Here is a 26,816-nt window from a genome sequence, read left to right as displayed (position 1 = left end):
TTTGGTTTGGATTTCTTTTTTTTTTTAGTGTAAGGCAAGGGATCCCTGAATGGCACAAATGGTTAAAGACTGGGTTACTAACAGCAAGGTTGGTGGTTCCAATCCACCCAGAGGTGCCTTGGAAGAAAGTTCTGGTGATCTCCTGAAAAATCACGGCCATTGAAAACCCAGTGGAGTGCTATTCTGCTCTGCAACATGGAGGCACCATGGGTTCAAGTTGGAGCATGTAGGACAGAAGCTACCTTGATAAAGCAAAGCAGTGGCAATATCTTTAAATCAAACGAGATTTGTCAGGAGGCTTTCAGGCCAAAAGTTGACAGTCGACTGCTTCTGCTTGCCCGACACTGGGCCATCAACAGCTGAAAACCAGAGAATATGCCAAAGCAAGACCAAGGTGAGAGGGCAGAGTTGCAACACTGAATAAACTGTTCGCCCTTACTAACATAATTTCTCCGATTTGCTGTTTTCTGTGCACTTTGTGAGGGGCGTATCATGTGACTTTCTGTCTTTGTTTTCCCACGCTGTACAGCAGGGGCAGGACTGAAACCACTCAGCAGTGAGGACTTGGCAGTGGCTAAAGGTCAAGCCACCAGTGGGGCAGTTTGACATGAAGCGATTGCAGACATGCAGGCAAACATACAGAGAGGTTCAGCAAAGGCCAGGCCTGAGTCTTGGGGGAATCCACCATTTCTGGAGTGAGAGCAGAAAGAAGCCGAAAGAGGAAACTGAATGAGGAACAGGAAGATAGTGCGGAGTTCTCAAGGAGAAGCAGCTGAACCTCTCTTCGGACCTGAAAACCAGGGGAGAGGTTTTTAAGAAGGTGGTGGTAGGTGAACTAAGCATACTTATAGATGGCCTACTGTGTATTCATGGGAGCAGTAGTGGTTTACTGGTAGAATTCGCACCTTCCATACAGGAGACCTGGGTTCGATTTTGGCCACCTCAAGTGCAGCCACCACCTGTCTGTCAGTAGAGGGTTGTGTGTTCCTATGATGCTGAACAGGTTTCAGTGGAGCTTTCAGACTAAGACAGACTAGGAAGACAGTCCTGGTGATCTACTTCTGGAAATCAGTCAATAGAAAGCCTATGGATCACAATAGTCCTATCCACAACTGATTATGGGGATGGTGCCGGGTGTTTATTTAATACAGGCCTATTCAGTCTGTATGCTGAGCAAATAATCCAAGGAGCTGAACTACACGAAGAAGAACGCAGCATCAAGATTGGAGGAAGACTCATTAAGAACCTGCATTATGCAGATGACACAACCTTGCTTGCTGAAAGTGAAGAGGAATTGAAGCACTTACTGATGAAGATCAAAGACCACAGCCTTCAGTATGGGTTACACCTCAGCATCAAGAAAACAAAAATCCTCACAACTGGACCAGTGAGCAACATCATGATAAACAGAGAAAAGATTGAAGTTGTCAAGGATTTCATTTTACTTGGATCCATAATCAACAGCCATGGAAGCAGCAGTCAGGAGATCAAAAGACACGTTGCATTGGACAAATCTGCTGCAAAAGACCTCTTTAAAGTGCTGAAAAGCAAAGATATCACGTTGAAGACTAAGGTGCTCCTGAACCAAGCCACAGTGTTTTCAGTTGCCTCATATGCATGTGAAAGCTGGACAACGAATAAGGAAGACCAAAGAAGAATTGACACCTTTGAACTGTGATGTTGGAGAAGAATATTGAATATACCATGGACTGCCAAAAGAATGAACAAATCTGTCTTGGAAGAAGTACGACCAGAATGCTCCTTAGAAGCAAGGATGGCGAGACTACGTCTCACATACTTTGGATGTGTCGTCAGTGGGGATCAGTCCCTGGAGAAGGACATCATGCTTGGTAAAGTAGAGAGTTAGTGAAAAAGAGGAAGACCCTCAATGAGATGGACTGACGGACTGACACAGTGGCTGCAACTATGGGTTTAAGCATAACAATGATTGTGAGGATGGAGCAGGACTGGACAGTGTTTTGTTCTGTTGTACATAGGGTCGCTATGAGTTCGAATTGACTGGATGGCACCTAACAACAACACCAACAAGACCAACAAAATGTGTGTCAACTTGGCTAAGCCGTGATTCCCAGTACTGTGTGGTTGTCCACCATTTTGTGATCTGATGTGATTATCTTACATGTTGTAAATCCTAACCTCTATGATATTAATGAGGCAGGATTAGAGACAATTATGTTAATAAGGCAGGACTCAATCTACAGGATTAGGTTGTGTCTTGAGTCAATCTCCTTTGAGATATAAAAGAGAGCATCTAGCAGAAAGGAGGTGACCTCATGCCACCAAGAAAGAAGTGCGGGGAGCACAGTGCATCCTTTGGACCTGGGGTCCTTGTGCTGAGAAGCTCCTGGACCAAGGGAAGATTGATGACAAGGACTTTTCCCCATAATCAACAGAGAGAGAAAGACTTCCCAAGGAGCTGTCACTCTGAATTTGGACTTCTACCCTCCTAGACTCTGAGAGAATGAATTTCTGTTTGTTAAACCCATTCACTTGTGGTAATTTTTTTTATATATACTTTAAAAAAAAATTTGTTTTAGGTGGAAGTTTACAGAGCAAATTAGTTTCTCATTAAACAATCAATATAAAAGTTGTTTTGTAATTGTTTTGTCAACCCTCTGATGTGTCAACACCCCCCCTCCTGTTTCCATTCATCCAGTTCACTTGTGGTATTTCTGTAATAGCAGCGCTAGATAACTAAGACATTGGGTATTATTCCCTTTCCCATCACCAAATATAACAAGAATCTGCTGTGTACAAAGTGGCCCTGCCTTCCTCCTCTTCCATCAAAGAATGTTGCTTTCTGTGTGTGTACCTAATCATGACTTTTTATAAAAATGAGATTATACAATATTTGTTCTTTTGTGATTTATTTCACTCAGCGTAATATCCTCCAGATTCATCCATGTTATAGAATGTTTCACAGACTCCTTATTATTCTTTATAGTTGTGTATTATTCCATCGTATGTATATATATATATTTTTTTATGTATATACCACAGTTTGGTTACCCATTCATCCACTGATGGGAATTTAGGTTGTTTCCATCTTTTTGCCACTGTGAATAATGCTTCAATGAACATAGGTGTACACATATGTCTATTTGTGTCACTACTCTTAAATATCTAGAGTAAATACCTAGGAATGGAATTGCTGGGTCATAAGGTGTTTCTATTTCTAGCTTTTTGAGGAAGCACCATACCATTTTCTGTAGTGATTTTAGCACTGTAAAATCCCATCAGCAGTGTATAAGAGCTCTAATCTCTCTACAACCTCGTCAGCATTTATTTATTATTTTTTTAGTCAGAGCCATTTTTGCAGGGGTGAGATGGTGTCTCACTGTAGTTTTGATTTGCATCTCTCTATAGGGTTGCTATGAGTGGGAATCGACTCAATGGCACTGGTTTTTTTTTTTTTTTTTGGTATAGAATCTCTGTAAATCAGAATCAGCTAGATGACAATGGGTTTGGTTTTTTGTTTTTTAATGGCTAATGATCGAGAGCATCTTTTCATGTGTTTGTTAGCTGCCTGAATGTCCTCTTTGGTGAAGTGTCTATTCATGTCCTTTGCCCATTTTTTTAATTGGCTTGCTTGTCTTTTTGTTCTTGAATTCAAGTTTTCTATATATTTTAGAGATTAAATCCTTATCAGATATGTCATTGCAGAACATTTTTCCCAGTGTGTAGGTTCTCTTTTTATTCTCTTGATAAAATCTTTTGATGAACATAAGTACTTATCACACTATCCTTTTGATTTACATCCCCTTAATGGCTATTGGGAGCCCTGGTGGTGTAGTGGTTAAGAGCTCGGCTGCTAACCAAAAGGTTGGCAGTTCAAATCCACCAGCTGCTCCTTGGAAACTCTATGGGGTAGTTCTACTCTGTCCTATAGTGTTGCTATGAGTTGAAATCAACTCAGTGGCAGCGGGTTTTGTGGTTTTAATGGCTAATGATGTTGAGCATTTTGTGTGTTTGTTTACCATTTGAATACCCTCTTTGGTGAAATGTCTGTTCAAGTTTTTTGCCCATTTTGTGTCTTTTTGCTGTTAAATTGTAGACTTTTTTTCTTAATGTATTTGAATACTAAACCCTTATTGTATATATGGTTCCCAAAATTTTCTCCCAATCTGTAGGTTCCCTTTTCACTTTGTTGATAAAGTCCTAATCTTTATGAGGTCCCATTGATCAGTTTGGCTTTTGCTCATGCATTTGTTATCATATCTGATAATCCATTGTTAAAAACTAGATCCTGCAGCGATGCCCCTATATTTTCTTCTAAGAATTTTATGGTTTTAGATTTCTACAGGATCAGTAGCTAGAAAATATGGCCTTGGTGATAGAAACAACATGGGAGACCAAATGATAGAATTTTCAATACTAACCATTCATGGGAAATACCTTTTTTCAACAATAAAAAATGTTATAACAGTAAATTGACAGGGACGTGCCAGAAATTCAAGCCAGATTCAGAAGAGGAACAAGGGATATCATTGCATATGTCAGATAGATCTTGGCTGAAAGCAGAGAATGCAAGAAAGAGATTGACCTGTGTTTTATTGACTATCCAAAGCTATTTGACTCTGTGTATCACAACAAATTACAGATGACATTGCAAAGAATGGGAATTCCAGAACACTTAATTGTGCTCATGAGGAACCTGTGCATAGATCAAGAGGCAGGTGTTTGAACAGAACAAGAGGATATTGTGTGGTTTAAAGTCAGGAAAGTTGTGCATCAGGGTTTTATCCTTTCGCCACACTATTCAATCTGTATGCTGAGCAAATAATCTGAGAAGCTGGACTATAGGAAGAAGAACTCAGCATAAAATTTGGAAGAAAACTCATTAACTGCGTTACTCAGATGACACAACCTTGCTCGCTGAAAGTGAAGAGGACTTGAAGCACTTACTGATGAAGATCAAACACTACAGCCTTCAGTATGGATTACACGTCAACATCAAGAAAACAAAAATCCTCACAACTGGACCAATAAGGAACATCATGATAAACAGAGAAAAGACTGAAGTTGTCAAGGATTTCATTTTACTTGGATCCACAATCAATGCTCATAGAAGCATCTGTCAAGAAATCAAATGCTGTGTTGTGTTGGGCAAACCTGCTGCAAAAGATCTCTTTAAAGTGTTGAAAAGCAAAGATGTCATCTTGAGGACTAAGGGCCATTTTACCCAAGCCATGATATTTTCAGCTGCCTCATATGCATGTGAAAGCTGGCCAGTGAATAAAGAAGACCAAAGAAGAATTCATACCTTTGCATTATGGTGCTGGTGAAGAATATTGAATACACCATGGACTACCAAAAGAACAAACAAATCTGTCTTGGAAGAAGTACAGCCAGAATGCTCCTTAGAAGCGAGGCTGGTGAGACTTCATCTTATGTACTTTGGACATGTTATCAAAAGGGACCAGTCCCTGGAGAAGGACATCTTGCTTTGCAAACTAGAGGGTCAGCAAAAAAGAGGAAGACTCTCGATGAGATGGATTGACACAGTGACTGCAACAATGGGCTTAAACATAGCAACAGTTGTGAGGGTGGCACAGGACCGGGCAGTCTTTCATTCTGTTGTACTTGGGGTCACTATGCATCAGAATCAATTCGATGGCCCCTAACGACAACAGCTTTTACATTTAGATCCTTGATTCATTTTGAATTAGTTTTTGTGTATATTTTTAAGCATTGATCTTGATTCATCTTCTTCACGTGGAAATTCAGTTTTCTCAGCACCATTTATTGAAGACAGTCCTCCTTTCCACTGAGTGGACTTAGCACCCTTGACCATAAATATATAGATTTATTTCTGGACTCTCAATTCTATTCCATTGGTCTGTATGTCTGTTGTTACACCAGTACAAGACTATTTTGATTACTGTGGCTTTACAGTATGTTTTGAAATCAGGAAGTGTTGAGTCCTCCTACTTCATTCTCCTTTAAGATTACTTTGGCTATTCCAGGTCTCTTGCCCTTACATATAAATTTAAAGATTGGCTTTTCCATTTCTGTGAAGAAGGCTGTTGGAATTTTGATGAGGATTGCTTTGAATTTATAGATTTCTTTGGATAGTATTGGCATCTTAGCTATATTATGTCTTCTAATCCATGAACATGGAATGTTCTTCCATTTATTTATGTCTTCTTTAATTTCTTTTAGTAATGTTTTATAGTTTTCTGTGTACTAGTCTTTCACCTCTCTGGTTAAATTTATTCCTACATACTTTATCCTTTTAAACGCTGTTGTAAATATTAATGTTTCCTTAATTTCCTTTCCAGCTTACTCATTTCTGATATGTAGAAACCCATCTGGTTTTGCTGTGTTCTCCTTTTTGTGTGTTGACAGTGCCACATTGCTGAATTCATTTATTAGTTCTAATAGCTTTCTTGTGGAACAGTGTTATACTCTTAGCATCTAGCTCAGCGCCTGGTACAGATTATGCAAATAATGTATTTTTTTTTAAATAAAATCACACATTTATTATATTCTAGGCATTACTTGGAAACCCTGGTGGTGCAGTGGTTAAGTGCTACAGCTGCTAACCAAAGGGTCAGCAGTTCAAATCTGCCAGGTGCTCCTTGGAAACTCTATGGGGCAGTTCTACTCTACTTTGAAGATTGTATTGTGTATGACCTTCATTCTTAGCAATTGTATGAAAACAGTAAAAATCTAGCCTAGCAATTTTAGGAAGCTGTGTCAGTAGAAATGGGGGTAGACAAAAATGCTGAGGACCAGTCTTAGATGAAGAATGTCTACCCTTCTCCAAAATGACCCCTCTACCTCTACTCTGAAACACATCTCTTCTTACTCTCATGATGATGGATGTTTTCTAAGATTCTGCCCTTGGATTTCTGCCGTATTAGAAAATGCGTGGATTTTAGAGTCTAAATCACAGTTCCAGTACTTACTAGCGATGTAATTTTTATGAAGTTACTTAATCTTAACCTTTCAGTTTCTTCTATAAAATCGAGACAATGCCAACTTCAGTGATCATGAGGTTTAAATAAAATGATGTACCTAAAAGTACCTAAGCACACTGAATAAAAGGACGGGAGGTTAGAAGCAAGCATAGTTACATGTCACAGTAAAGCTAGGTATATAGGAAGTGGAGAATACTGTTGACACTCACCACTCCGTCCATGCTGACTGCTCCTTACTGCAGGTGCCTGTGACTCTGTCTGTGGGCTTTATTGAGTTGTAGGAGCAAGCCTTGGCCTACACCCAGGGCAAGACAGAAGGGCCAGAGAGTTAATAACTGTGGGACAACCCTCAAATAATGACAGATAGGAGACAGGTGAACTTCCTTACCTCGCAGATGGGACAACTCTGAGGTATGATCTACACTGTCTCCCAGGTATCTCTAGCGAGAGCGAGCTCCAGTTACCCACAGTGATAACCTGCTTATAACATACCCTGTATTGGCTTCTTTTCCTTCTTTGTCTCGCTTCTGTTCTCACCTTCCAGTGTTGCCTGTGAACCCAAAATTGTACTCAGAGCCTTGCCTTTGGGTCAGTTTTCAGGGGAACCCATCCTAAGACAGGAAGAATTCTTTTCAAACATGACTGTAATTGGAATTCTGGTGGCACACCGGTTAAGAGCTTGGCTCCTAACCAAAAGTTCAGTAGTTCTAATCCACAAGCTGCTCCCTGGAAACCATATAGGGTAGCTCTACTCTGCCCTATAGGGTTGCTATGAGTTGGAATCAACTCAACGACAATGAGTGAAAAATAAATAAATAAAAATTTTAAAATGAATGTACTAAAATGGGGAAGTATTGCTTAAGGGATAATGAGTTTCTGTTAAGTAATGAAAAAAATTGGAAACAGATAGTGGTGATGGTTGTACAACAATAGAAACGTAAATAATGTCACTGAATTGTGCCCATAAAAATGGTTGAAATGACAAAAAAAAAAAAAAATCACTGTAAAGTAGAAGGTGTAACTGTGTGGGTAATTTTGAGAGGTTCTTGGGTGGAGGAGTTGAAGAATGAAAATGGAGACTTTGGAAAATAGAAATAACCTAGAGTGATACATTTTCTGTATTGGTGTGCTAGGGATGCACCAGGAAATTCAGAAGGAAAATGGAGAGGTAGGAACTATGGCTTGGCTAAAGTTAGGCAATATTGAGTAGGAAATGAGTCATATCCTCAGAGTTCTGCATTTTCCTGCAGAAGGACAAAATAACCTGGAAACAAGAGAAGAAAATGAATGAGAGTTGAAGAAGAGGAATAGGAGCAGTAAGAAAAAAAAGGAGAAGCTCCCAACTAACTACCTATCATGCTACTACCCTACTACTGCTTTACATATATTTCCATGGGTTCTTTGAAAGTTGAATCTAGGAGGTGGGAGCTAACAAGACAGTCTGATTGTAGCATGCAAGACAGGAAGCAGTGACCAGTAACCACCAGCTGCCGTTGAGTCCACTCCAATTCATGGTGACCCCATGTGTATCAGAGTAGAGCTGTGCTCTGTAGGGTTTTTAATGGCTGATTTTTCAGATGTAGATCACCAGATCTTTGTTCCAAGGTGCCTCTGGATGGACTTTTAGTTAGCAGCTGGGCACTTAACCATTTGCCCCAACCAGTGACTCCCAGAAGCAGTGAAGGTGTATAAAATAAATGAATGAAGTAGAATATATTGTGTGATTTCAGGTGCTGAGGAAGTTGGAGATGGGCTTACTGGATGGGGTGGAAGAGTGGGGGAGATGACAATGGGGGTAATATGTCTTAGAAACAGACCTGTGCCAGCCCTGACTGTAACTCTACTGACTAATGGGGATCAGAGGGGAGGTCTTCAGCCCAGGAAATGTCTGTGGGACCAAGGAATCTAAAGGGTTAACATGTATTTTGAACTCACTAAAGATGATGACAGTGGATGGGACAGAGGAACATGAGTCAGCTGCTGAAGGAATCTCAGAAAGCGCAAATGGATCCAGTGAGTCACAGTGCTGACAATGGTGCAGGTTTCAACTGAACAGAGGTGAGGGAGGACAGCGGGAGTGAGAAAGCACACTGGAGAGGAAAGGAAACCAGCCCACCACCTCACCCCTGACTTGAGGGAGTAAGAAATGATGAGGCCTTCATGCTAAGGACAATTGGGAAAACAGTGATTTCATAGGAGAGCACGTTTCCCATAAGAACGAGGAAGAAAGAGGTAAGAAAAAAAAAGGTTTTATGGTAATGAAGACTTTCCCCACAATGAAGTGGAGAGTCCAAAGATTATAGTGAGAAGCAAAATGGTGATGGAGTGAGGGAGAGCAGGGATGGAATGGGAGGGGTAAGAAGGACTGGTGTGGGAATTTGAGGATAATGAACAGATTTGCATGACTGATGAGAATGATGGAACCCTTGTTCCATCAGTCAGGTTTAGCTGCTGGAAAAGAAGTCATTCTAGTTATTTTCATCAGTTTGAGATTTAACATAGGAAATTGAGTACTTACAAAACCTAAGAAAGGGCTGGAAGAGTGGGCTTCAGGTTGGGATTGCAGAAATGATTCCTAGAATAACATAGCAAATGAGCCTTTCAGGGGAGCTGCTCCCCTTGCCAGTCAGGAAAATGGGCATTCTGGGCACTCTGTTGACTTCAAGAACACATTGCCAGAGCTAAAATCCAGGGAACTGAATGCCATCTGGGCTGATTTATCCACTGGGTTCAGTAGGCCCAGTGCCTGGGGCTCCCCAATACTTAGGGGCTATCTTAGTTTTCTAGTGCTGCTATAACAGAAATATCACTAGCAGGCGGCTTTATCAAACAGGAATTTATTCTCTCACAGTTTAGGAGGCTAGAAGTATGAATTCAGGGCATCAGCTCCAGGGGAAGGCTTTCTTTCTCTTTTGGCTCTGGAGGAAGTTCCTTGTCATCAATCTTCCCCTGGGTCTAAGAGCTTCTCAGCACAGAGACCCTGAGTCCAAAGGATGAGCTCCGCTCCTGGTTCTTCTTGCTTGATTGTAATGAGGTCCCTCTCCTTTCTGCTCAATTCTTTCTTTTATATCTTAAAAGAGATTGACTCAAGATACAACCTAATCCTGTAGATTGAGTCCTGCCTCGTTAACATCATAGAGGTTAAGATTTACAACACATAGGATAATCCCATCAGATCACAAAATAGAGGACAATCACACAATACTGGAAATCATGGCCTAGCCAAGGTGATACACATCTTGGGTGGGGGGGTACAATTCAATCCATAATAGGGGCCCACAAAAATACTTTAATTTATTTTAAATAAAAAGAAAAAAAAAGAACATTTAGGTTGAAGAAAATGTTTTAATATATAGTATTGATATATCCATCTTTATACCAATATAGTCAAAGAATATAATTTTTAGTATTTTTTTATGGAGGAAGGAGCCCACCAAGGCAAAAGTGCCTACTTACCTACCTACCAGTTATCAGTGTATCAGAGTAGAATTATGCTCCATAGGGTTTTCAAACTCACAATGTAGCCCTGAAAGCCATTGCTGCTACCACCTTTGGAACAGCCTTTTGACTTCATGAGACTAGTGACTGGATATTGGAATGTGCTGCAGAAAAAGTGTTGGATGACGAAGACAGCGAAAGAAAAGGAAAGTTGACACCTTCCTCGCTTTCGCCTTCCTAACTTATGCAAGTGCATCTAACCTGTGAAATCGATTTCATACCCAGAACTCGACCTGTAGAGGAGTCTGGGAAACTCGGTATTTCGATTTTCAGGCTCTATAATACCCTGGTGGTGCAGTGGTTAAGAGCTATGTGGCCAAACCAAGGTAGATCAGTTGACTGCACCAGATCTGGGTATATGTAACTATTAAAGAGACAGAGGAGCCCTGGTGGCGCAGTGGTAAGAGCTCAGCTGCTAACCAAAAGGTTGGCAGTTCAAATCCACTAGCCGCTCCTTGGAAACTCTTTCCTATAGGGTTGCTATGAGTCAGAATCTACTCAATGGCAACGGGTTTGGTGTTTTGGATAGTACCACAAGACGAAGGTGAAGGAGGCTGGAATGAATACTGAGTGCCAGTCTCACAATATCCATTACGCTTATGTTAGTCAGCAGGGGCCTCATGCCAGAGGAAAGGAGGGAGAGAACCTTGATGTAAAATAAGTTAAACTTTGCAGAAAATGAAAGAAATGATGTTTTATTCTCCAAGGAGCAACTTGTATTCCTAGCCACTAGTGATGGTGAGTTTCAGTTCTTCATCCCACCAGAATCAGAACAGATATTAGAATTAGACTGTGCCAGTGTATTTTTCCTCACCCAATTTTAGTAGCAAAATCCCCCCAAAACCAAATCAGTTGCCATCGAGTTGATTCTGACACGTAACGACCCTACAGGACAGAGTAGAACTGCCCCGTAGAGTTTCCAAGGAGCACCTGGTAGATTTGAACTGCTGACCTTTTTGGTTAGCAGCCGAAGCACTTAACCACTATACCACCAGGTTTTCCTTTAGTAGCAAAGGATCCACAAATAAGGGGATGATGATAAATTTATATTCAAGTAAACAACAGCTTCCAGCTTCTTTTGGTATTTTTTCTTCCCCTCTTCTATCACTCTTCTCCTTGTTCACTATGTTCTAAGCAACACAGGATTCCTTGCCGGGCCTAAAACAGGAAAGCACCCTCCTGCCTCAGGCCTTTGCACTTGCTATTTTCAAGCAGAAAATTGCCTAAAGTACTCTCTCACCTCCTTTTGGTCTCTCTTCAAATGCCATCTTACCAGTTACCTACATAACAGACCAACCTCAAGCACTCCCTACCCCTTACTCTGCTCTACTCTTCCATATAGCGTTTATCACCTCTGACTCACTCTATGTTTTACATGTTTATTTGATTATGATGGATCTCCTCTTTTAGAACTTAAGCTCTATAAAGACAGAGACTGTGGACTGGTTTATTCACTGCTGAATCCTCAGCACCTGCCGTAGTACCTGGTGCTTACTAAGTGGCTCAAAAGTATTTGTGAATGAATGAATGATGAAGGGTAGCTCTATGGCTCTTAGTTTGCCCGACTCAATTCATTTTAGCTGCTTTGATCACCTTCCAAGCTCTTTGAGATACACTTTCTGTGTTTTGTTGTTGTTAGCTGCCAGCCACTCTCTCATGGCAACTCCATGTACAATAGAACAAAACATTGCCCAATCCTGCACCATCACTATGATTGGTTGCCAGTGAGATCATTGTGATCTACAGGGTTTTCACTGACTGATTTTTGGAAGTAGATTGCCAAGGCTTTTTTCCTACTTTTTATGTTTAGGTCATGTCAATTAAGTCATGCACAGAACTGAAACTGAGAAGAATTACATCAGCAAGGGCTCTGTTTTAGTAATCTAGAGTTGGAAGTATCTTTAAGAGTTATTCAATACCTTATTTTATATATGACGAAATAGAGACTCAAAGAGAAGTTGCTTGCTTAGGGCCACAGAAGGGCTAAAGTTCAAGTCTCCTAATTCTGAGCCCAGAGAACTTCTTGCTATATACGAAAACAACTACTATTTTTTTTTTGCTGTTGTTGTTGTTGTTATTTTCGTGTATAATCCAAGAATATTTGAGAAAAATAATGTGGTAATTGATTAACATGGACATCCTTCTCTTTTATTTCTATTGATTTTAGACAATGACATGGCCCTCCATCTTGGGTCACCCATGAGCCAGGTATTAGTGTGATGAATTATGCAACTTTACACATGAAAGTGATTAGTTTATGCCTGTTGTCTAGTCACTTTCTTCCTTTTAAAAGATATGATCTGTTGAGAAGAACCAGCACAACTTAACAATTTGTTATTTAAATTCTTACAAGTATTGGCTACAAAAAATTTTAACCAAATTATTATTATTCTTTATTCTTCTTTTGGAGCCCTGGTGGCACAGTGGTTAACATCTTGGCAGCTAATCAAAAAGGTCGGCAGTTCAAATCCACCAGCTGCTTCTTGAAAACCTTATGGGGTAGTTCTACTATGTCCTACAGGGTCGATATGAGTCAGAATTGACTCAATGGCAACAGGTTTAGTTTTGATTTTATGCTCCTATCATCTGTTGGGGGTATGACATCCAGTTAGGCAATGTTAGTTCCTGAAACACTAAAAAATTCATCATTTTGGCAAATGAAAAGTAATTTCTGGATTCAGTATCCAGGACACAGACTAGCTTCATCTTATCCCGAGAGATATCAAATGCTTTGAATTTTTAAATGGAAGTCTAAAACATCGTGTGCTGAAATGATTATTGCCAACAGTATACTAGATTCTTATGACCTTAAAAGAAGTTCCTATAGCATTTTCCCTGTTCTTGTTTCTGTGAGGCTGGCAATCACAAAAATGAGTCATTAGTTAGGTTTAACTTTTGGACAAGTGTATTATTTGCAAATGGATGGAACCTGGAAGTTCTACTCTGAAGACTTCAAAGACTTGTAATGGGTTTTTCCTGAAAAGGATTTGCAATTACATTTTACAAAAGAAGAAGGATGTGGACCTAGATATCTAGAGGGAATTTCATCTATATTAAGGTCATCTACAGTGTCAAACGTCATTGGGGGAAATTCTGGAAGGCCTGCCAATTGGAGGAATAAGAGACCAGCAGCAGGGATAAAGTGTGTCCTGGGGTGAGAAGTGCCCTCTCATCACTAACCTGAAGGAGAATGGTATCAAATATAGCATCTCAGACAAGAGGAGTAGTAACTAATTCATGACAAAGTGAATCTCAGGTTTTGTTTCATATGTTTGTTTGTTTTGGAGCCAAGCCCATTGTTATGAATGAGGTTCCCCAGGAAGTAGCTTTAATTGCATCCTTTTCTCCCCCTCTCAAGAAAATATACTGGAATTCAATTTAGTGAGAGTGAAATTATTATGTTTCAGTTAGGATCCTTCTGGATGATAGAGACAGAAAACACTACTCAAACTGACTTACTCAGTAGAAGAAATTTATTGGATTGCATAGCTAAAAAACCCAAGGGTAGTGTGGGCTTTAGGCACAGCTAGATTCAGGGTTCAAATTGTATCATTAGGATATGATTTTTCTCCAACTCTCAGCTCTGCCTTCCACTGATTGATTTCAGCCTCAGGTTCTACACTGGAGCAAACTGAACTGCAGAAGTTCCAGCTTCGTATTGTCTCAGGTTCAATTCCATTGGGAGAGGGTGTCTGCCTCTGTCCCAGCAGCCTTCGCAAAAATTTTATTGCATATTAACGGCTCTTATGAGCCAAGTGTCATCTTTACCTACATGCTATGGCCTGGAAAAAGCTTGTCTCTGATTGGCCAAAACACCTTTGGATTCAGGATGGAGAATCACCAGAACCACTGGAACTGAGAATGGGGATGAAGTCAATTCCCAATTAAAAATCAGGAAGTGTTACAAAGAGTATGGAAAACCCAAATAACCAAAAGCATCCACAAAATAAAATCTGTTCATCTTCAAGTTTATTACCGTGAATGTTGTGTGATGTTTGACACATCCCACAACTGAAGGAGACAGAGATGAATGTTGAGACTAAGGTTTAGAGAATGGGCAGCACTGAGTTGGTAGACAGAGTATAGACCAAGGGTTCAGGAGGGCTGAGTAAGAACCGTGCTTTGACCCCTAAATTGTTCATGTGATCCTGAGGGATAATTCAGTTCACCTTCCTGGTTCTTGGGCTTCCCGCCACCCCTCAATCTGTTAAACAGAATTACCCACCTTACTTATCTGACTGGGTTATTGTGTGCTTGAAATCAAATAAAAGCACTATGGAAAGTGAGGCACATAGTTTTATTAGTTTATCACGAGAGATATTTCCATATAGATATTACATGCTTTGTTTTAATAAAGTACACCATTCATCAGGGCGATGAGGTTAATCCACTGAATGGTTTTCATTTCGAAGGGTTATACATATCTTGCACTTCTGACTGCAAAATTGAGGCAAATTTCTTTTAATGATTCTAACAACTGAGTCCAAAGTTTAACCAGACATCCACTTACTGACCTTTTACTAAAAAAGAATGTTTGAAGAGTAAGATTAAGACCTGAAGTGAAAGTGATCCATTGACAAATTTTCTTTCATTCTTATTCATTCCTTCTGCAGATATTTTCAAGTAGCTACTATGTGATGAACAGTAGAAACACACACACACAAAAATCAAACCAGTTGCCTTCGAGTCAATTCTGACTCATGGCAACCCCATGAGTAGAAATGTGCTCCACAGGGTGTTGAAGGCTGTGACCTTTAGGAAGCAGGTTTCCAGGCCATTCTTCTGCGGTGCCTCTGGGTGGGTTCTAGCCACCAACCTTTCAGTTAGTAGATGAATGCTCAACCATTTGTGCCACCCAGAGACTCCAACAGTAAAGACATGTTCCCTGAATTCATAGAGTCAAGATGGAATTAAAATTAAATTCTTAGAGTCAAGGTGGGATTAAGACATTAAATGCACAATCACTTATATGAAAATATTATCATAAACCGAAAACTATAAGAGAATCTAATGAAAGCTTGAGTTTAGATTGTTGGTCAGGGAAGGCTTTCTGATGAAGTAACATCTGAAACCCAAGTAATGAGTAAAATTGGTCATTAGAAAATTGTGGTGATGGTGGGGGTGGAAAATAGGAGGTAGGAATGTTCCAGAGAGAGAACAAAAAAAACCAAACCCTTTGCCGTCAAGTCAATTCTGACTTACAGCGACCCTGTAGGGCAGAGTAGAACTGCCCCATAGGGCTTCCAAGGAGTACCTGGTGGATTCAAATTCTGACCTTTTGGTTAGCAGCCGTAGCTCTTAACCATTACGCCACGAGGGTTTCCACAGAGAGAATAGCTGGTGCAAATATTCCATCTGTCCACATAGTGTCCTTGTCCCCTTCTTGTGGTAACCTAAGCCTTCTCTCCTCTGAGGAACTCACTTCCTGTGGTTTATATATCTGACCCAGGCCTGACCAGAGCACTCTTTCCCCCAGGTGATGGGGACTGGTTTAGGCATGGGTACTTGTTTCAAGCTAGTCAACCAAGGTGTTTCCTGGAACTTATCTTTTAAAGTATCAGGAAAAAGTTGAATGGTTTAGCTGCAGTTGTTAAGCTAAGAATGTGTAATGGACACCTCTGCCTGTAGATATCTTGCCCCTTTGATGACAATCTGTTAAGAAAGAATCAAATCAAAGAAAATCAGAGCCAAAAGATAAAGCAACAGAGCAATAAGGTCATAATTTGAGTTTCTGGGACCAGCTATGCCTGAAGTCAGATGGATACTAGGCTTCTCAGTTACTTGAGCTAATATAATTCTTTTTTTGTTTGAGTTGCTTTTGCTCTTGCAATTAAAGAGATTCTGAAGTAGAAAGGAGCAGAAGGGAATGGAAGGGGGTGTGAGGAAGAGTAGAGATTGAGAAGACTATACACATTTGAGAAACATTAGGAAGTAAAATTGACAGCATGATGATTGATTGGCTGTGAACGGTGAGGAGGAAGGAGGTGTCAAAAATTACCCTCAAATTTCTGGCTTGAGCCACTGGCTGGGCAGAAGTACCATTTATTGAGATCAGAAAATGGAAGGGGTAGGGATGGAGGAGGTCAAAAGATCACTTTTGGATATAATTAATTTCAAATGCCTATGAGTCATTCAAGTAAGAGATTGATTTCAAGGAAGCAAGAAAAGAAAGTATGTCATAAAGAACGGGGTGGTCTTTTGTGTTAAATCTTCCTAAAAGTTAAGATGAGAACTAAAAAATGTCTCCTAGATTTGGAAACACGGCCATTATTGAGAACTGCAGCAAGAACAATTTTAATGGAGTGGTGGTGAAGAAACCACATAGGTTGGGTTGAAAAGTAAATGGGAGGCAAAGTAATTAAGACTGTACATAGACAACTTTCTTAGTAATATTTGCTATGAAAGGAAGTAAAGAGATATAAAAACTGAGCAGCAATGTAGAGTCAGGGGAAGGTGTTTTAAGGTATGAGATGCTTGGTGATTTCTGAATGCAGGTGGATAGATTCCAGTAATGAGAAATGTGGAAGGTGTAGAAGAAAGAAAAATAAGGTAGTAGTCTGGGTAATAATTTTATGGGTATAACAATAAGTTCCAGTAATATATAATGGGTCAAACACAATACAAGTTTTTTTTCTCACTCTCAAAACAGATGTTCTTAATGACAGGTGAGTCTCTTCCAAGTGATGATCCAGAAACCCGGGCTCCACCCACCTTTAATACATGGTTTCCAAGTTTGCTGTACCCTTCTGTATGAGATGAGCAGAAGAGGGCAAAGGCACTCCTGTTTTTTAAAATACTTGGTCAAGAAGTGACCCATGTCACTTCCAATCACATTATATTGACAAAAACTAGTCACATGGTCCTATTTAAAGGCCAGGAAGGTTAGAAAATGTTGCCTGTGGTTGGGTAGCCACTTTCTAGCAACAACTATATACTATGGAAGGAGAAGCCCCGAAATAGGAGGACAATCATTGCTGCTACAGGCAATAATCAATTGAACACATTCTCTGAGAAGGCAGGATAGAAAGGGATCTAGAACATATTTGCCTTTGATAGGAGGAGGGACAAATCCTCCATTGTAAGGGAAAGAAGAAGAAAAAAGGGGCTTGTGTCTTTATCAACAAGCACTTACAGTGAGTGCCAATTGAGGAACAGAATAAGGGTAATAGGAGTTGAAACCTGACTGTGCACAGATTTGGATCCCCAGCCTGTTATCCAGAACTTGGCTGAGGAATAAGGACTACTGGTCACTCAATTTTGCAAGAATTTTTACTAACATGACAGAATAGGCAGATATAGCCAGGATAAGCCATGTCTGAAGAAAGTTAAGATTAATTCCTTTGGATATTACTCCATATTATTTCTGGCCTCTGTCATAATAACCTAAAAGAAAAACTCAGCAAGAATGAGGTTTTATCTCAAAATGAAATCATCTTAAAGCAGTGCCAAAGGTCTTGCCCTCCCTTGAATATAATAGCATAAAAACCAAACTGAAAACATTTACTGAAAGTAAAGTAGGGGAGGAGGCCAAAAGATAAATGACAAATTTGCTTTCAGCCTTGCAAGAGCCAAGGGAAAGCCGATCACTGGTTGGTCAGGTTAGCCAGTTTTGATACCACAAGTGGAGGTGAAGTCAGCAGCACAAATTCAAAAAGCCTTGCTGTACTAAGCTCCCCTATCCTGGCTCTCAGACAAGAAAGAGAACTTGTGACCGAAAGGAAAACTCTAAAAAGAATTTCAATGAAGTACAACTTGAGCAAAAACAATAAGTTGCCCAGATTCCTTGGAGCATGGACAGAGGAGCCTGGCATGTGAACTGAATGTCATCAGCCAAGAACACAGCCCTGATTCGTAGCTATGGAGCCTGCTGCCCACGTGGTCCCCTGGGCTAGCTTCCTGGTGAACACTATTTGGTGAGTGCCAATCCACTCCTCTTCTCTCTGTGTGCTGTTTTTAACTCCCTCCGAATGATTCCCACAGAACTCTTCCCCATCCTTGGCACTCTGATAAATATGATTTACTAAGATCTTATTGTTTGGTTTTGTAAAAACCCTTCCTTCAAGGATGCAGAGCAACATTAAAGGTGGGAAATATAAAACAGTTCAACTCCTTTGGAGAGTGATTTAGCAACTTTTAGCAGCTCTGCAGGAGAAAGACCCGGCAATCTGCTTCCATAAAGATTACAGCCTAGAAAACCCTATGGGGCAGCTCTAATCTGTCACATGGGGTCGCTATGAGTCCAGATCAATCTGATGGCACTTAACAACAACCTTATACCCAACAGTTCAGCTCCTAGGTTTTTACCTAAGAGCAATGAAAACATATGTTCACACAAAGAATTTTACAAGAATGTTCATAGCAGACTTATTCATAATATCCTCAACTAGAAGCAACCTAAATGTCCTTCAACAGGAGAATGGATAAAGAAAGTGTGGTATATCCATATAATGCAATAATATATGGCAATAAAAAGGAATGGTCTATTAATAAACGCAACAACATGGATGAATCTCAAAAATATTATGTTGAAAACCAAACAATAGTTTAACTAGTAAAGAATGTCTGCTTTGAACAGTATGCTGTCTTAAAAACCGTCTACATGAGCTTCCAGACTAAGACAGACTAGGAAGAAGGACCCAGCAGTCTACTTCTGAAAAGAATTAGCCAGTGAAAACCCTTAGGAAGAGCAGCAGAACATTGTCTGATATAGTGCCGGAAGATGAGCCCCTCAGGTTGGAAGGCACTCAAGATGCAACTGGGGAACAGCTGCCTCCTCAAAGTAGAGTTGACCCTAATGACATGGATGGAGTCAAGCTTTTTAGACCCTCATTTCTCATTTGCTGAAGTGGCACGACTGGAAGTGAGAAGAAACACTGCAAACATCCATTAATAATTGGAACCTGGAATGTACAAAGTATGAATCTAGGAAAATCGGAAATCATCAAAATGAAATGGAATGCATAAAGGCCGATATCCTAGGCGTTAGTGAGCAGAAATGGATTGGTATTGGTCATTTTTAATCAGACAACCATATGGTCTGCTATGCCAGGAATGACAACTCGAAGAGGGATGGCATTGCATTCATGGTCAAAAAGAACATTTCAAGATCTATCCTGAAGTACAATGCTCTCAGTGATAGCATAATATCCATACGCCTACAAGGAAGACCAGTTAATACAACTGTTATTCAAATTTACCCACCAACCACTAAGGCCAAAGATGAAGAAATTGAAGATTTTTTACCAGCTTTTGCAGTCAACATACAATCAAGATGCACTGATAATTACTGGTGATTGGAATGCGAAAATTGGAAACAAGAAGGAATGGTAGTTGGAAAATATGGCTTTGGTGATACAAACGATGCTGGAGATCGCGTGATTGAATTTTGCAAAACCAAGGACTTCTTCATTGCAAACATCTTTTATCACCAACATAAATGGTGACTATACACATGAACCTCGCCAGATGGAACACACAGGAATCAAATCGACTACATCTGTGGAAAGAGATGATGGAAAAGTTCAGTATCAGTCAGAACAAGGCCAGGGGCTGACTGCAGATCAGACCATCAATTACTCATATGCAAATTCAAGTTGAAACTGAAGAAAATCAGAACAAGCCCATGAGAGACAAGGTATGACCTTGAGTATATCCCACCTGGATTGAGAGACCATTTCAAGAATAGATTTGACGGATTGAATGCTAATGACAGAAGACCAGACAAGTTGTGGAGTGACATCAAGTACATTATCCATGAAGAAAGCAAGAGGTCATGAAAAGGACAGGAGAGAAAGAAAAGACCTGAATGGATGTCAGAAGAGACTCTGAAACTTGCTCTTGAATGTCGAGTAGTAAAAGCAAAAGGAAAAAATAATGAAGTAAAAGAGCTCAACAGAAGATTTCAGAGGGTGGCTCGAAAAGACAAAGTATTATGATGACATGTGCAAAGACCTGGAGATAGAAAACCAAAAGGGGAGAACACATTCAGCATTTCTCAAGCTGAAAGAACTGAAGAAAAAATGCAAGACTTGAGTTGCAATACTGAAGGATTCTGTGGGGAAAATGACGCAGGAAGCATCAAAAGAAGATGGAAGGAATACACTGAGTCACTATACCAAAAAGAATTGGTCGACATTCAACCATTTCAGGAGGTAACATGTGATCAGGAACAGATGGCACCGAAGGAAGAAATCCAAGCTGCACTGAATGCTTTGGCAAAAAACAGGCTCCAGGAGTTGATGGAATACCAATTGAGATGTTTCAGCAATCGGATGCAGTGCCGGAGGTGCTCATTCATCCATGCCAAGAAATTTGGAAGACAGCTACCTGGCCAGCCAACTGGAAGAGATCCATATTTATGCCTATTCCCAAGAAAGGTGATCCAACACAATGTGGAAATTATTGAACAATATTGTTAATATTACATGCAAGCAAAATTTTGCTGAGGACCATTCAAAAGCAGCTGTAACCGTATATTGGTACAAGGAACTGCCAGAAATTCAAGCCAGATTTAGAAGAGGATGTGGAACCAGGGATATCGTTGTTGATGTCAGATAGATCCTGGCTGAAATCAGAGAATAACAGAAAGGTGTTTACTTGTGTTTTACTGACTATGCTAAGGCATTCGACTGTGTGGACCATAACAAATTTTGGACTACATTGCGGAGAATGGAAATTCCAGAACACTTAATTGTGCTCATGAGGAATCTGTACATGGACGAGAGGCAGTCGTTCAAACAAAACAAGGGGATGCTGCATGCTTTAAATCAGGAGAGGTGTGCGTCGGGGTTGTATCCTTTCACCATACCTATTCAATCTGTATGCTGAGCAAATAATCTGCCATGGCATCATCTCATATGCATGTGAAAGCTGGACAATGAATAAGGAAGACTGAAGAAGAATCGATGCCTTTGAACTGTGGTGTTGGAGAAGAGTATTGAACATGGACTGCCAAAAGAATGAACAACTGTGTCTTGGAAGAAGTACAACCAAAATGTTCCTTAGGAGCAAGGATGGTGAGATATGTCTCACATACTCTGGGCATGTTATCAGGGGGGATCAGTTACTGGAGAAGAACATCATGTGTGGTAAAGTGGAGCGTCAGCAAAAAAGAGGAGGACCCTCAACAAGATGGATTGACACAGCGGCTGGGACAATGAGCACGAGCATAGCAACAATTGTGAGAATGATGCAGAATGGGGCAGTGTTTCATTCTGTTGTGCATAGGGTCACTGTAAGTCGGAATCCACTCAACGGCACCTAACAACAACATAGAAAAAAAAACCAAACCCAGTGCCATCGAGTGGATTCTGACTCATGGTGACCCTATAGGACAGAGTAGGACATCACTCCCTTCCCTGAATTACTATTGCATTTCTGATCTGTACCATACAACCCAACTCTATTTTATGTATAGGACATTAGTTATTGAGAAGGCAGCATAGTGTAATGATTTAAAGTATGGTCTTTTAAATCAGAGAGACCTGAGTTCAAATTCTATGTCTATCACTTATTTTCTGTCTAAATTTGGGGAATTAACCATAAGTTAATAGGTTACATAACCTTGGCTGACTTCCAAGAGGAAAAGTGGGAAGAGGGATATGTACTAGCCAAACTCACTGGTCAGAGTTTCCAAGGAGCGCCTGGTGGATTTGAATTGCTGACCTTTTGGTTAGCAGCCATAGCACTTAACCAATACACCACCAGGGTTTCTGACAACAACACAGGGGATCGAACTGACAACAGCAACTTGAAAGATTAGATAGGAACCTTAGGGGGCAGTGAGTTTATGTCAATGAGGGAGGAACAATTCAGAAAAAGAAGATGAGAATGGTCTCACAACTTGAAAAATGTAATTAATGTCACTGAATTGTACACATAGAAATTGTGGTATGTTCTGCTGTGTATATTCTCAACAACAAAAAATAAAATAAAATATTAAAAAGTATGTTGAGTGAAAAAGCTGGACACACACATGAAGTCATATAGTATGATTCTGGGATGATGAAAATGTTCTATATCCTATTTTGGGTTACGTGGGTTACATGGGTATATAAAGTCATCAAAGCTCATCTAACTGTACACCTAAGCATGATGCTTTTTTGTTGAATGAAAATTATACTTCGAGAAAAATAAACTTCTTTTATAAAATGTAGACAATGTGCCCTTTACATATTCTCACACTTCAGGCACTTGAAAATATTCTTTGGGTCCCATCTCATACCTTAGAATGACTCACGAGGTAAAGCCCAGAAGAATTCAAAGGCAGACACCAACAGAGGTAAGTGAAAAGCTGGAGCTTAAAGAAAGGAGAAGCTGGCTAAGCGCTGGGGCCAAGCGAAATGGTAAAATGGTCAAACTCTGTTAGCTGTGTTTTTGCCAACAACAGATACCTCTTTGAGTGTGGCCTGGCAGGACATCAGTGCTGATTTCAGCCATACTGGCTCCTGGTGTTTCCATGGAGAGAACTTAGCAAGAGTTGACCTCTTTAGCATGGGGATACAAAAATCTCCTGTGTAGTCATCCTTGACTGATCCTTGGATAGATCACATCACTCCCTTCCCTGAATTACTATTGCATTTCTGAGCTGTACCATATAACCCAACTCTGTTTTATGTATAAGACATTAGTTATTGGGAAGGCAACATAGTGTAATGATTTGAAGTATGGTCTTTTAAATCAGAGAGACCTGAGTTCAAATTCTATGTCTATCACTTATTTTCTGTCTAAATTTGGGGAATTAACCCTAAGTTAATAAGTTAAATAACCTTGGCTGGCTTCTAAGAGGAAAAGAGAGAAGAGGGATATATACTAGCCAAACTCACCAGTCAGTAATTTCGTCCTCCTAGGGTAGAGTGATGGAGACCTGGTGGCATGGTGGTTTAAGTGCTGAGCTGCTAACTGAAACGTTGGCAGTTCGAACCCACCAGCTGCTTCATGGGAGAAAGATGTAGTGGTCTGCTTCTATAAAGATTTATAGCCTTGGAAACCCTATGAACCCAGTTCTACCCTGACACACATGGGGTCGCTCTGAGTCGGAATCAACTCCATAGCAATGTGTTTGTTTGTTTTATGGTAGAGTGAGCAGTGGGGTGCAGGCCAGGGCTATTGTGCTAATAGAAAGGAAATATCAGGAGTAGAACGCAGCACTATCCCCCTAACGATTAGTATAAGATCTCACCACTTTCAAACCTTTCATCTATATTATCTACGGTGAAGCAGATACTATAAACCAGACTTCATAAATATGGAAACTGAGCTTCAAAATTGTGTTTATGCCAACATAAAGCTGCTAATGAGCACAACTCTAGTACCTGTCCTCAGTCTGATATATACACCATGATATTTCTTTTTAACTAAAAAAAAAAACCTTCTATAAATGAACAAAAAGGCTTTCAATGATTTTTGCTAATTTCTCAACTGGGCAAATATTTTTTTAACTTTTTTATTGAAGAATTAAATACGTAAAGAAAAATGCATGAGTCATAAGTGTACATCTTGATGTTCTTTTTACAAATTGAACATACGCATGTAGTCAACACCCAGATTAAGTCACATTTTACAAATCCGTAGGAAGAAGGCAAACAAGCTAATACTTTCTTAAAAAGGTATCATGTGAGTAAGTAGTTCACACTAGTGGAAATAGCTAATTAACTCATAAAAAGTTTTACTTTATAGTAATTACCTAAATTAAGAAACAGAATTCTCCCAACACCTCCAAAGACATCCCTGACTTTGTACCCGTTTTGGTCAATATTCTCCTAAGAGTAACCATATCCTGTCTTCTAACATCAAAATTTGTTTTACCTCTTTTTGAGCTTTACATAAATGGAGTCATGTGTTCATCTGCTTTTGCTTAGTTTTGTGAGATTCAGACATATTGGTGTCATTCCTTCATTCTCTTCGCTGTATATGCTCCCGCTGGGAGGACACACCACCACGTATCCACCCATTCTGTAGTTAGTGGCCAACTGGCTTGTTTCTGGCTCAGAGCTTTTATGATTAGTGCTGCTATTAGTATTCCCATAAATTTCTTTTGGTGACAAAATATATATATTTCTGTTGCATAAGCACCTGTAAGTAGAATTTTTGGTAAGAGCCCTGATGGTACAGTGGTTAAGTGCTCGGCTGCTAACCCAAAGGTGGGTGGTATGAACCCCCCAGCCACGAAGATTACAGCCTTGGAAACCTTATGGGGCAGTTCTACTGTCCGATAGAGACTCTATATGTCAGAATTGATTCAACAGCAGCGGGTGTTTTGGTTTGGCTAGTCCTTGGGTGATGCAAACAGTTATGCGTTGGTCTACTAACCAAAAGGTTGGCAGTTCGAACCTACCTAGAGGTACCTTAGAAAAAGGCTTGCTTTGGTGACCTGCTTTAAGAGGAGGCAGTTCCACTCTGAAACACATGGGGTCACCGTGAGTTGAAATTGACTTAACCTCAACTGGAAACAAAAAAAAACTGTTGGCAACTTTTCTTTTTTGACTGCTACTTGAGTTTCATTTCCTTTTACAAAGGGGCTAAGATACTTTCTTTTCAGTTTCTTCTTTATACTTAAAATTGTCCATACTACAAGAAATTCTAGTGAGTTCTTTCTTATCTCTTACAGCTAGCATTTTTTCTTTGTGTTCTTTCCCTGATGGCTGCAGCACAGATCTACTTTGACACACGTGGGATCACCGCAAGTTGGAGCTGACTCAGTGGAAAACAGAAAAGGCCAATGAAGACTGAGACACTTATAGACCATAACAACTCTGGGAGGTACCGCCTTTGCTGAACCTATAGCAAACCCGGGAGTGAGGAGGAGCATGTATCAGGTTTCAGGTCCACCCAAGGAAGGCAGGAGTTGTGCATGACAGCATTCTCAGATCTACTCTAAATGAAATCATTTCCTTAGACTGAGATCCCGTTCCATTCAATTCAAGCATTATTTATTTAATAAGTGCAAGGCATTGTGCTAAGAGAGGTCTGCAAACGAAACTGGATCATTCTAATTTTCCAGGACACTTGCAACCTAGCGGGGAGGACAGACATACAAAAATAAGTATGATAAAAGGAAGACGTGTAAGTATGACAAAATAGGGAAAACACAGAAGAGGAACAGATTAAATTAGACTGGATAAAGGGGTCACTGGATGGGGCAAACAGTTAAGCACGTGACTAGTAGCCAAAAGGTCAGCGGTTGAAGCCCACCCAGAGGGGCCTGGAAGACAGTCCCGGCAACCTACTTCTGAAAGGTCACAGCCTTGAAAACGGTATGGAGCAGTTTTACTCTGCACAGGTGGGGTCACCATGAGTCTTAATTGACTCTACAACAACTATCAACCACAACAACAAAGTAGCATTTGAGTTGTTCCTTGAAGAGTATGTGGGCATGGGACCAGCAGACAAGAGAGGAAGAGCTCGAGGAAGCAGCAAGAGTCTAAGCTGTTGACAAAGATTTGATTGATTCAAGCTGCTCAAAGATACAAAATCTTTCCTTGGTTCTCTGTATCCTTTTCAGTTCTCTCTTCCTGAGGCTATATTTCTGGGCATGCTCAGTGGATCTTCAGATTTTACAAACTGGTTGTACACAGCCAGGCATTTCAATAGAGAACAAAGTGCTGGGTAACAACATGAAGTCAATTTGTTGCTTGCCAAGACCTAGGAGGCCTGGGTGGTTTCCCAATCTGAAAGAGGCAGAAGGATATTAAAACCAGCCTCCCAAAGAAAAATCTGGATGGAATTATCAATACAGATAATACTATGTACTGATCCAGTTTGTACAGGTACGCACAGCCTGAGATGGCTATTACCCATTGCCGTCAAGTCACCTCCGACTCGTAGTGACCTTACAGATGGATTAACTGTAAAAAAAAAACCAACCAGTTGCCCTCAGGTTGATTCTGACTTATGGCTACCTGACATGTGTCAGAAAAGAACTGCTCCAGAGTTTTCAGTGGCTGACTTTTCAGGAGATCCCTAGGCCTTTGTTCCTAGGTGTCTCTTAGGAGCCAAGTACCTGATCGGTTTGCACCACCAAGGGACTCCAGGCTAATTGTAGACTTCAATTATTTTCCATAATTGACTTACATATCATTAATGGCTTACCTTGTGAAGAATTTTTTTTTTTAATTTTTATTGTGCTTTAAGTGAAAATTTACAAATCAAGTCAGTCGCTCACACAAAAAATTATATACTCCTTGCTACATACTCCAAATTGTTCTCCTGCTAATGAGACAGCCCGCTTCCTCCCTCTACTCTCTCTTTTCATGTCCATTCACCAGCTTCTAACCTCCTCTACACTCTCATCTGCATTCCAGGGAGGAGATGCCAACATAGTCTCAAGTGTCCACCTGATCCAAGTGAGCTTACTCCTCACCAGCATCCCTCTCG

The 26,816-nt window shown here is 40.3% G+C and overlaps 1 protein-coding gene across 6 annotated transcripts in view; it reads left to right on the top strand.

Moving 5' to 3' along the window:
• Nucleotides 1–26,816, top strand: part of ANXA3 (annexin A3) — a 133,096-nt gene that overhangs the window by 86,516 nt on the left and 19,764 nt on the right. For 5 of the 6 annotated variants that reach the window (XR_010322065.1, XR_010322064.1, XR_010322062.1 and 2 more), the window contains exon 13: nt 25,091–25,202. Coding sequence is in view for 1 of the 6 variants with exons in the window: in XM_064285668.1 (XP_064141738.1) it covers nt 25,091–25,165 (75 nt within the window). In the remaining 5 variants the exon portion in view is untranslated. Of the gene's footprint in view, nt 1–25,090; nt 25,765–26,816 lie in introns of those variants that run through there. The other variant, XM_064285668.1, reaches the window with a different exon arrangement.

The sequence above is a fragment of the Loxodonta africana genome, chromosome 5, assembly GCF_030014295.1.
Source record: "Loxodonta africana isolate mLoxAfr1 chromosome 5, mLoxAfr1.hap2, whole genome shotgun sequence".
NCBI lineage: Eukaryota > Metazoa > Chordata > Mammalia > Proboscidea > Elephantidae > Loxodonta > Loxodonta africana.
Note: the sequence above shows the minus strand (reverse complement) of the source record. Positions and strands in the feature narration are given on the sequence as shown.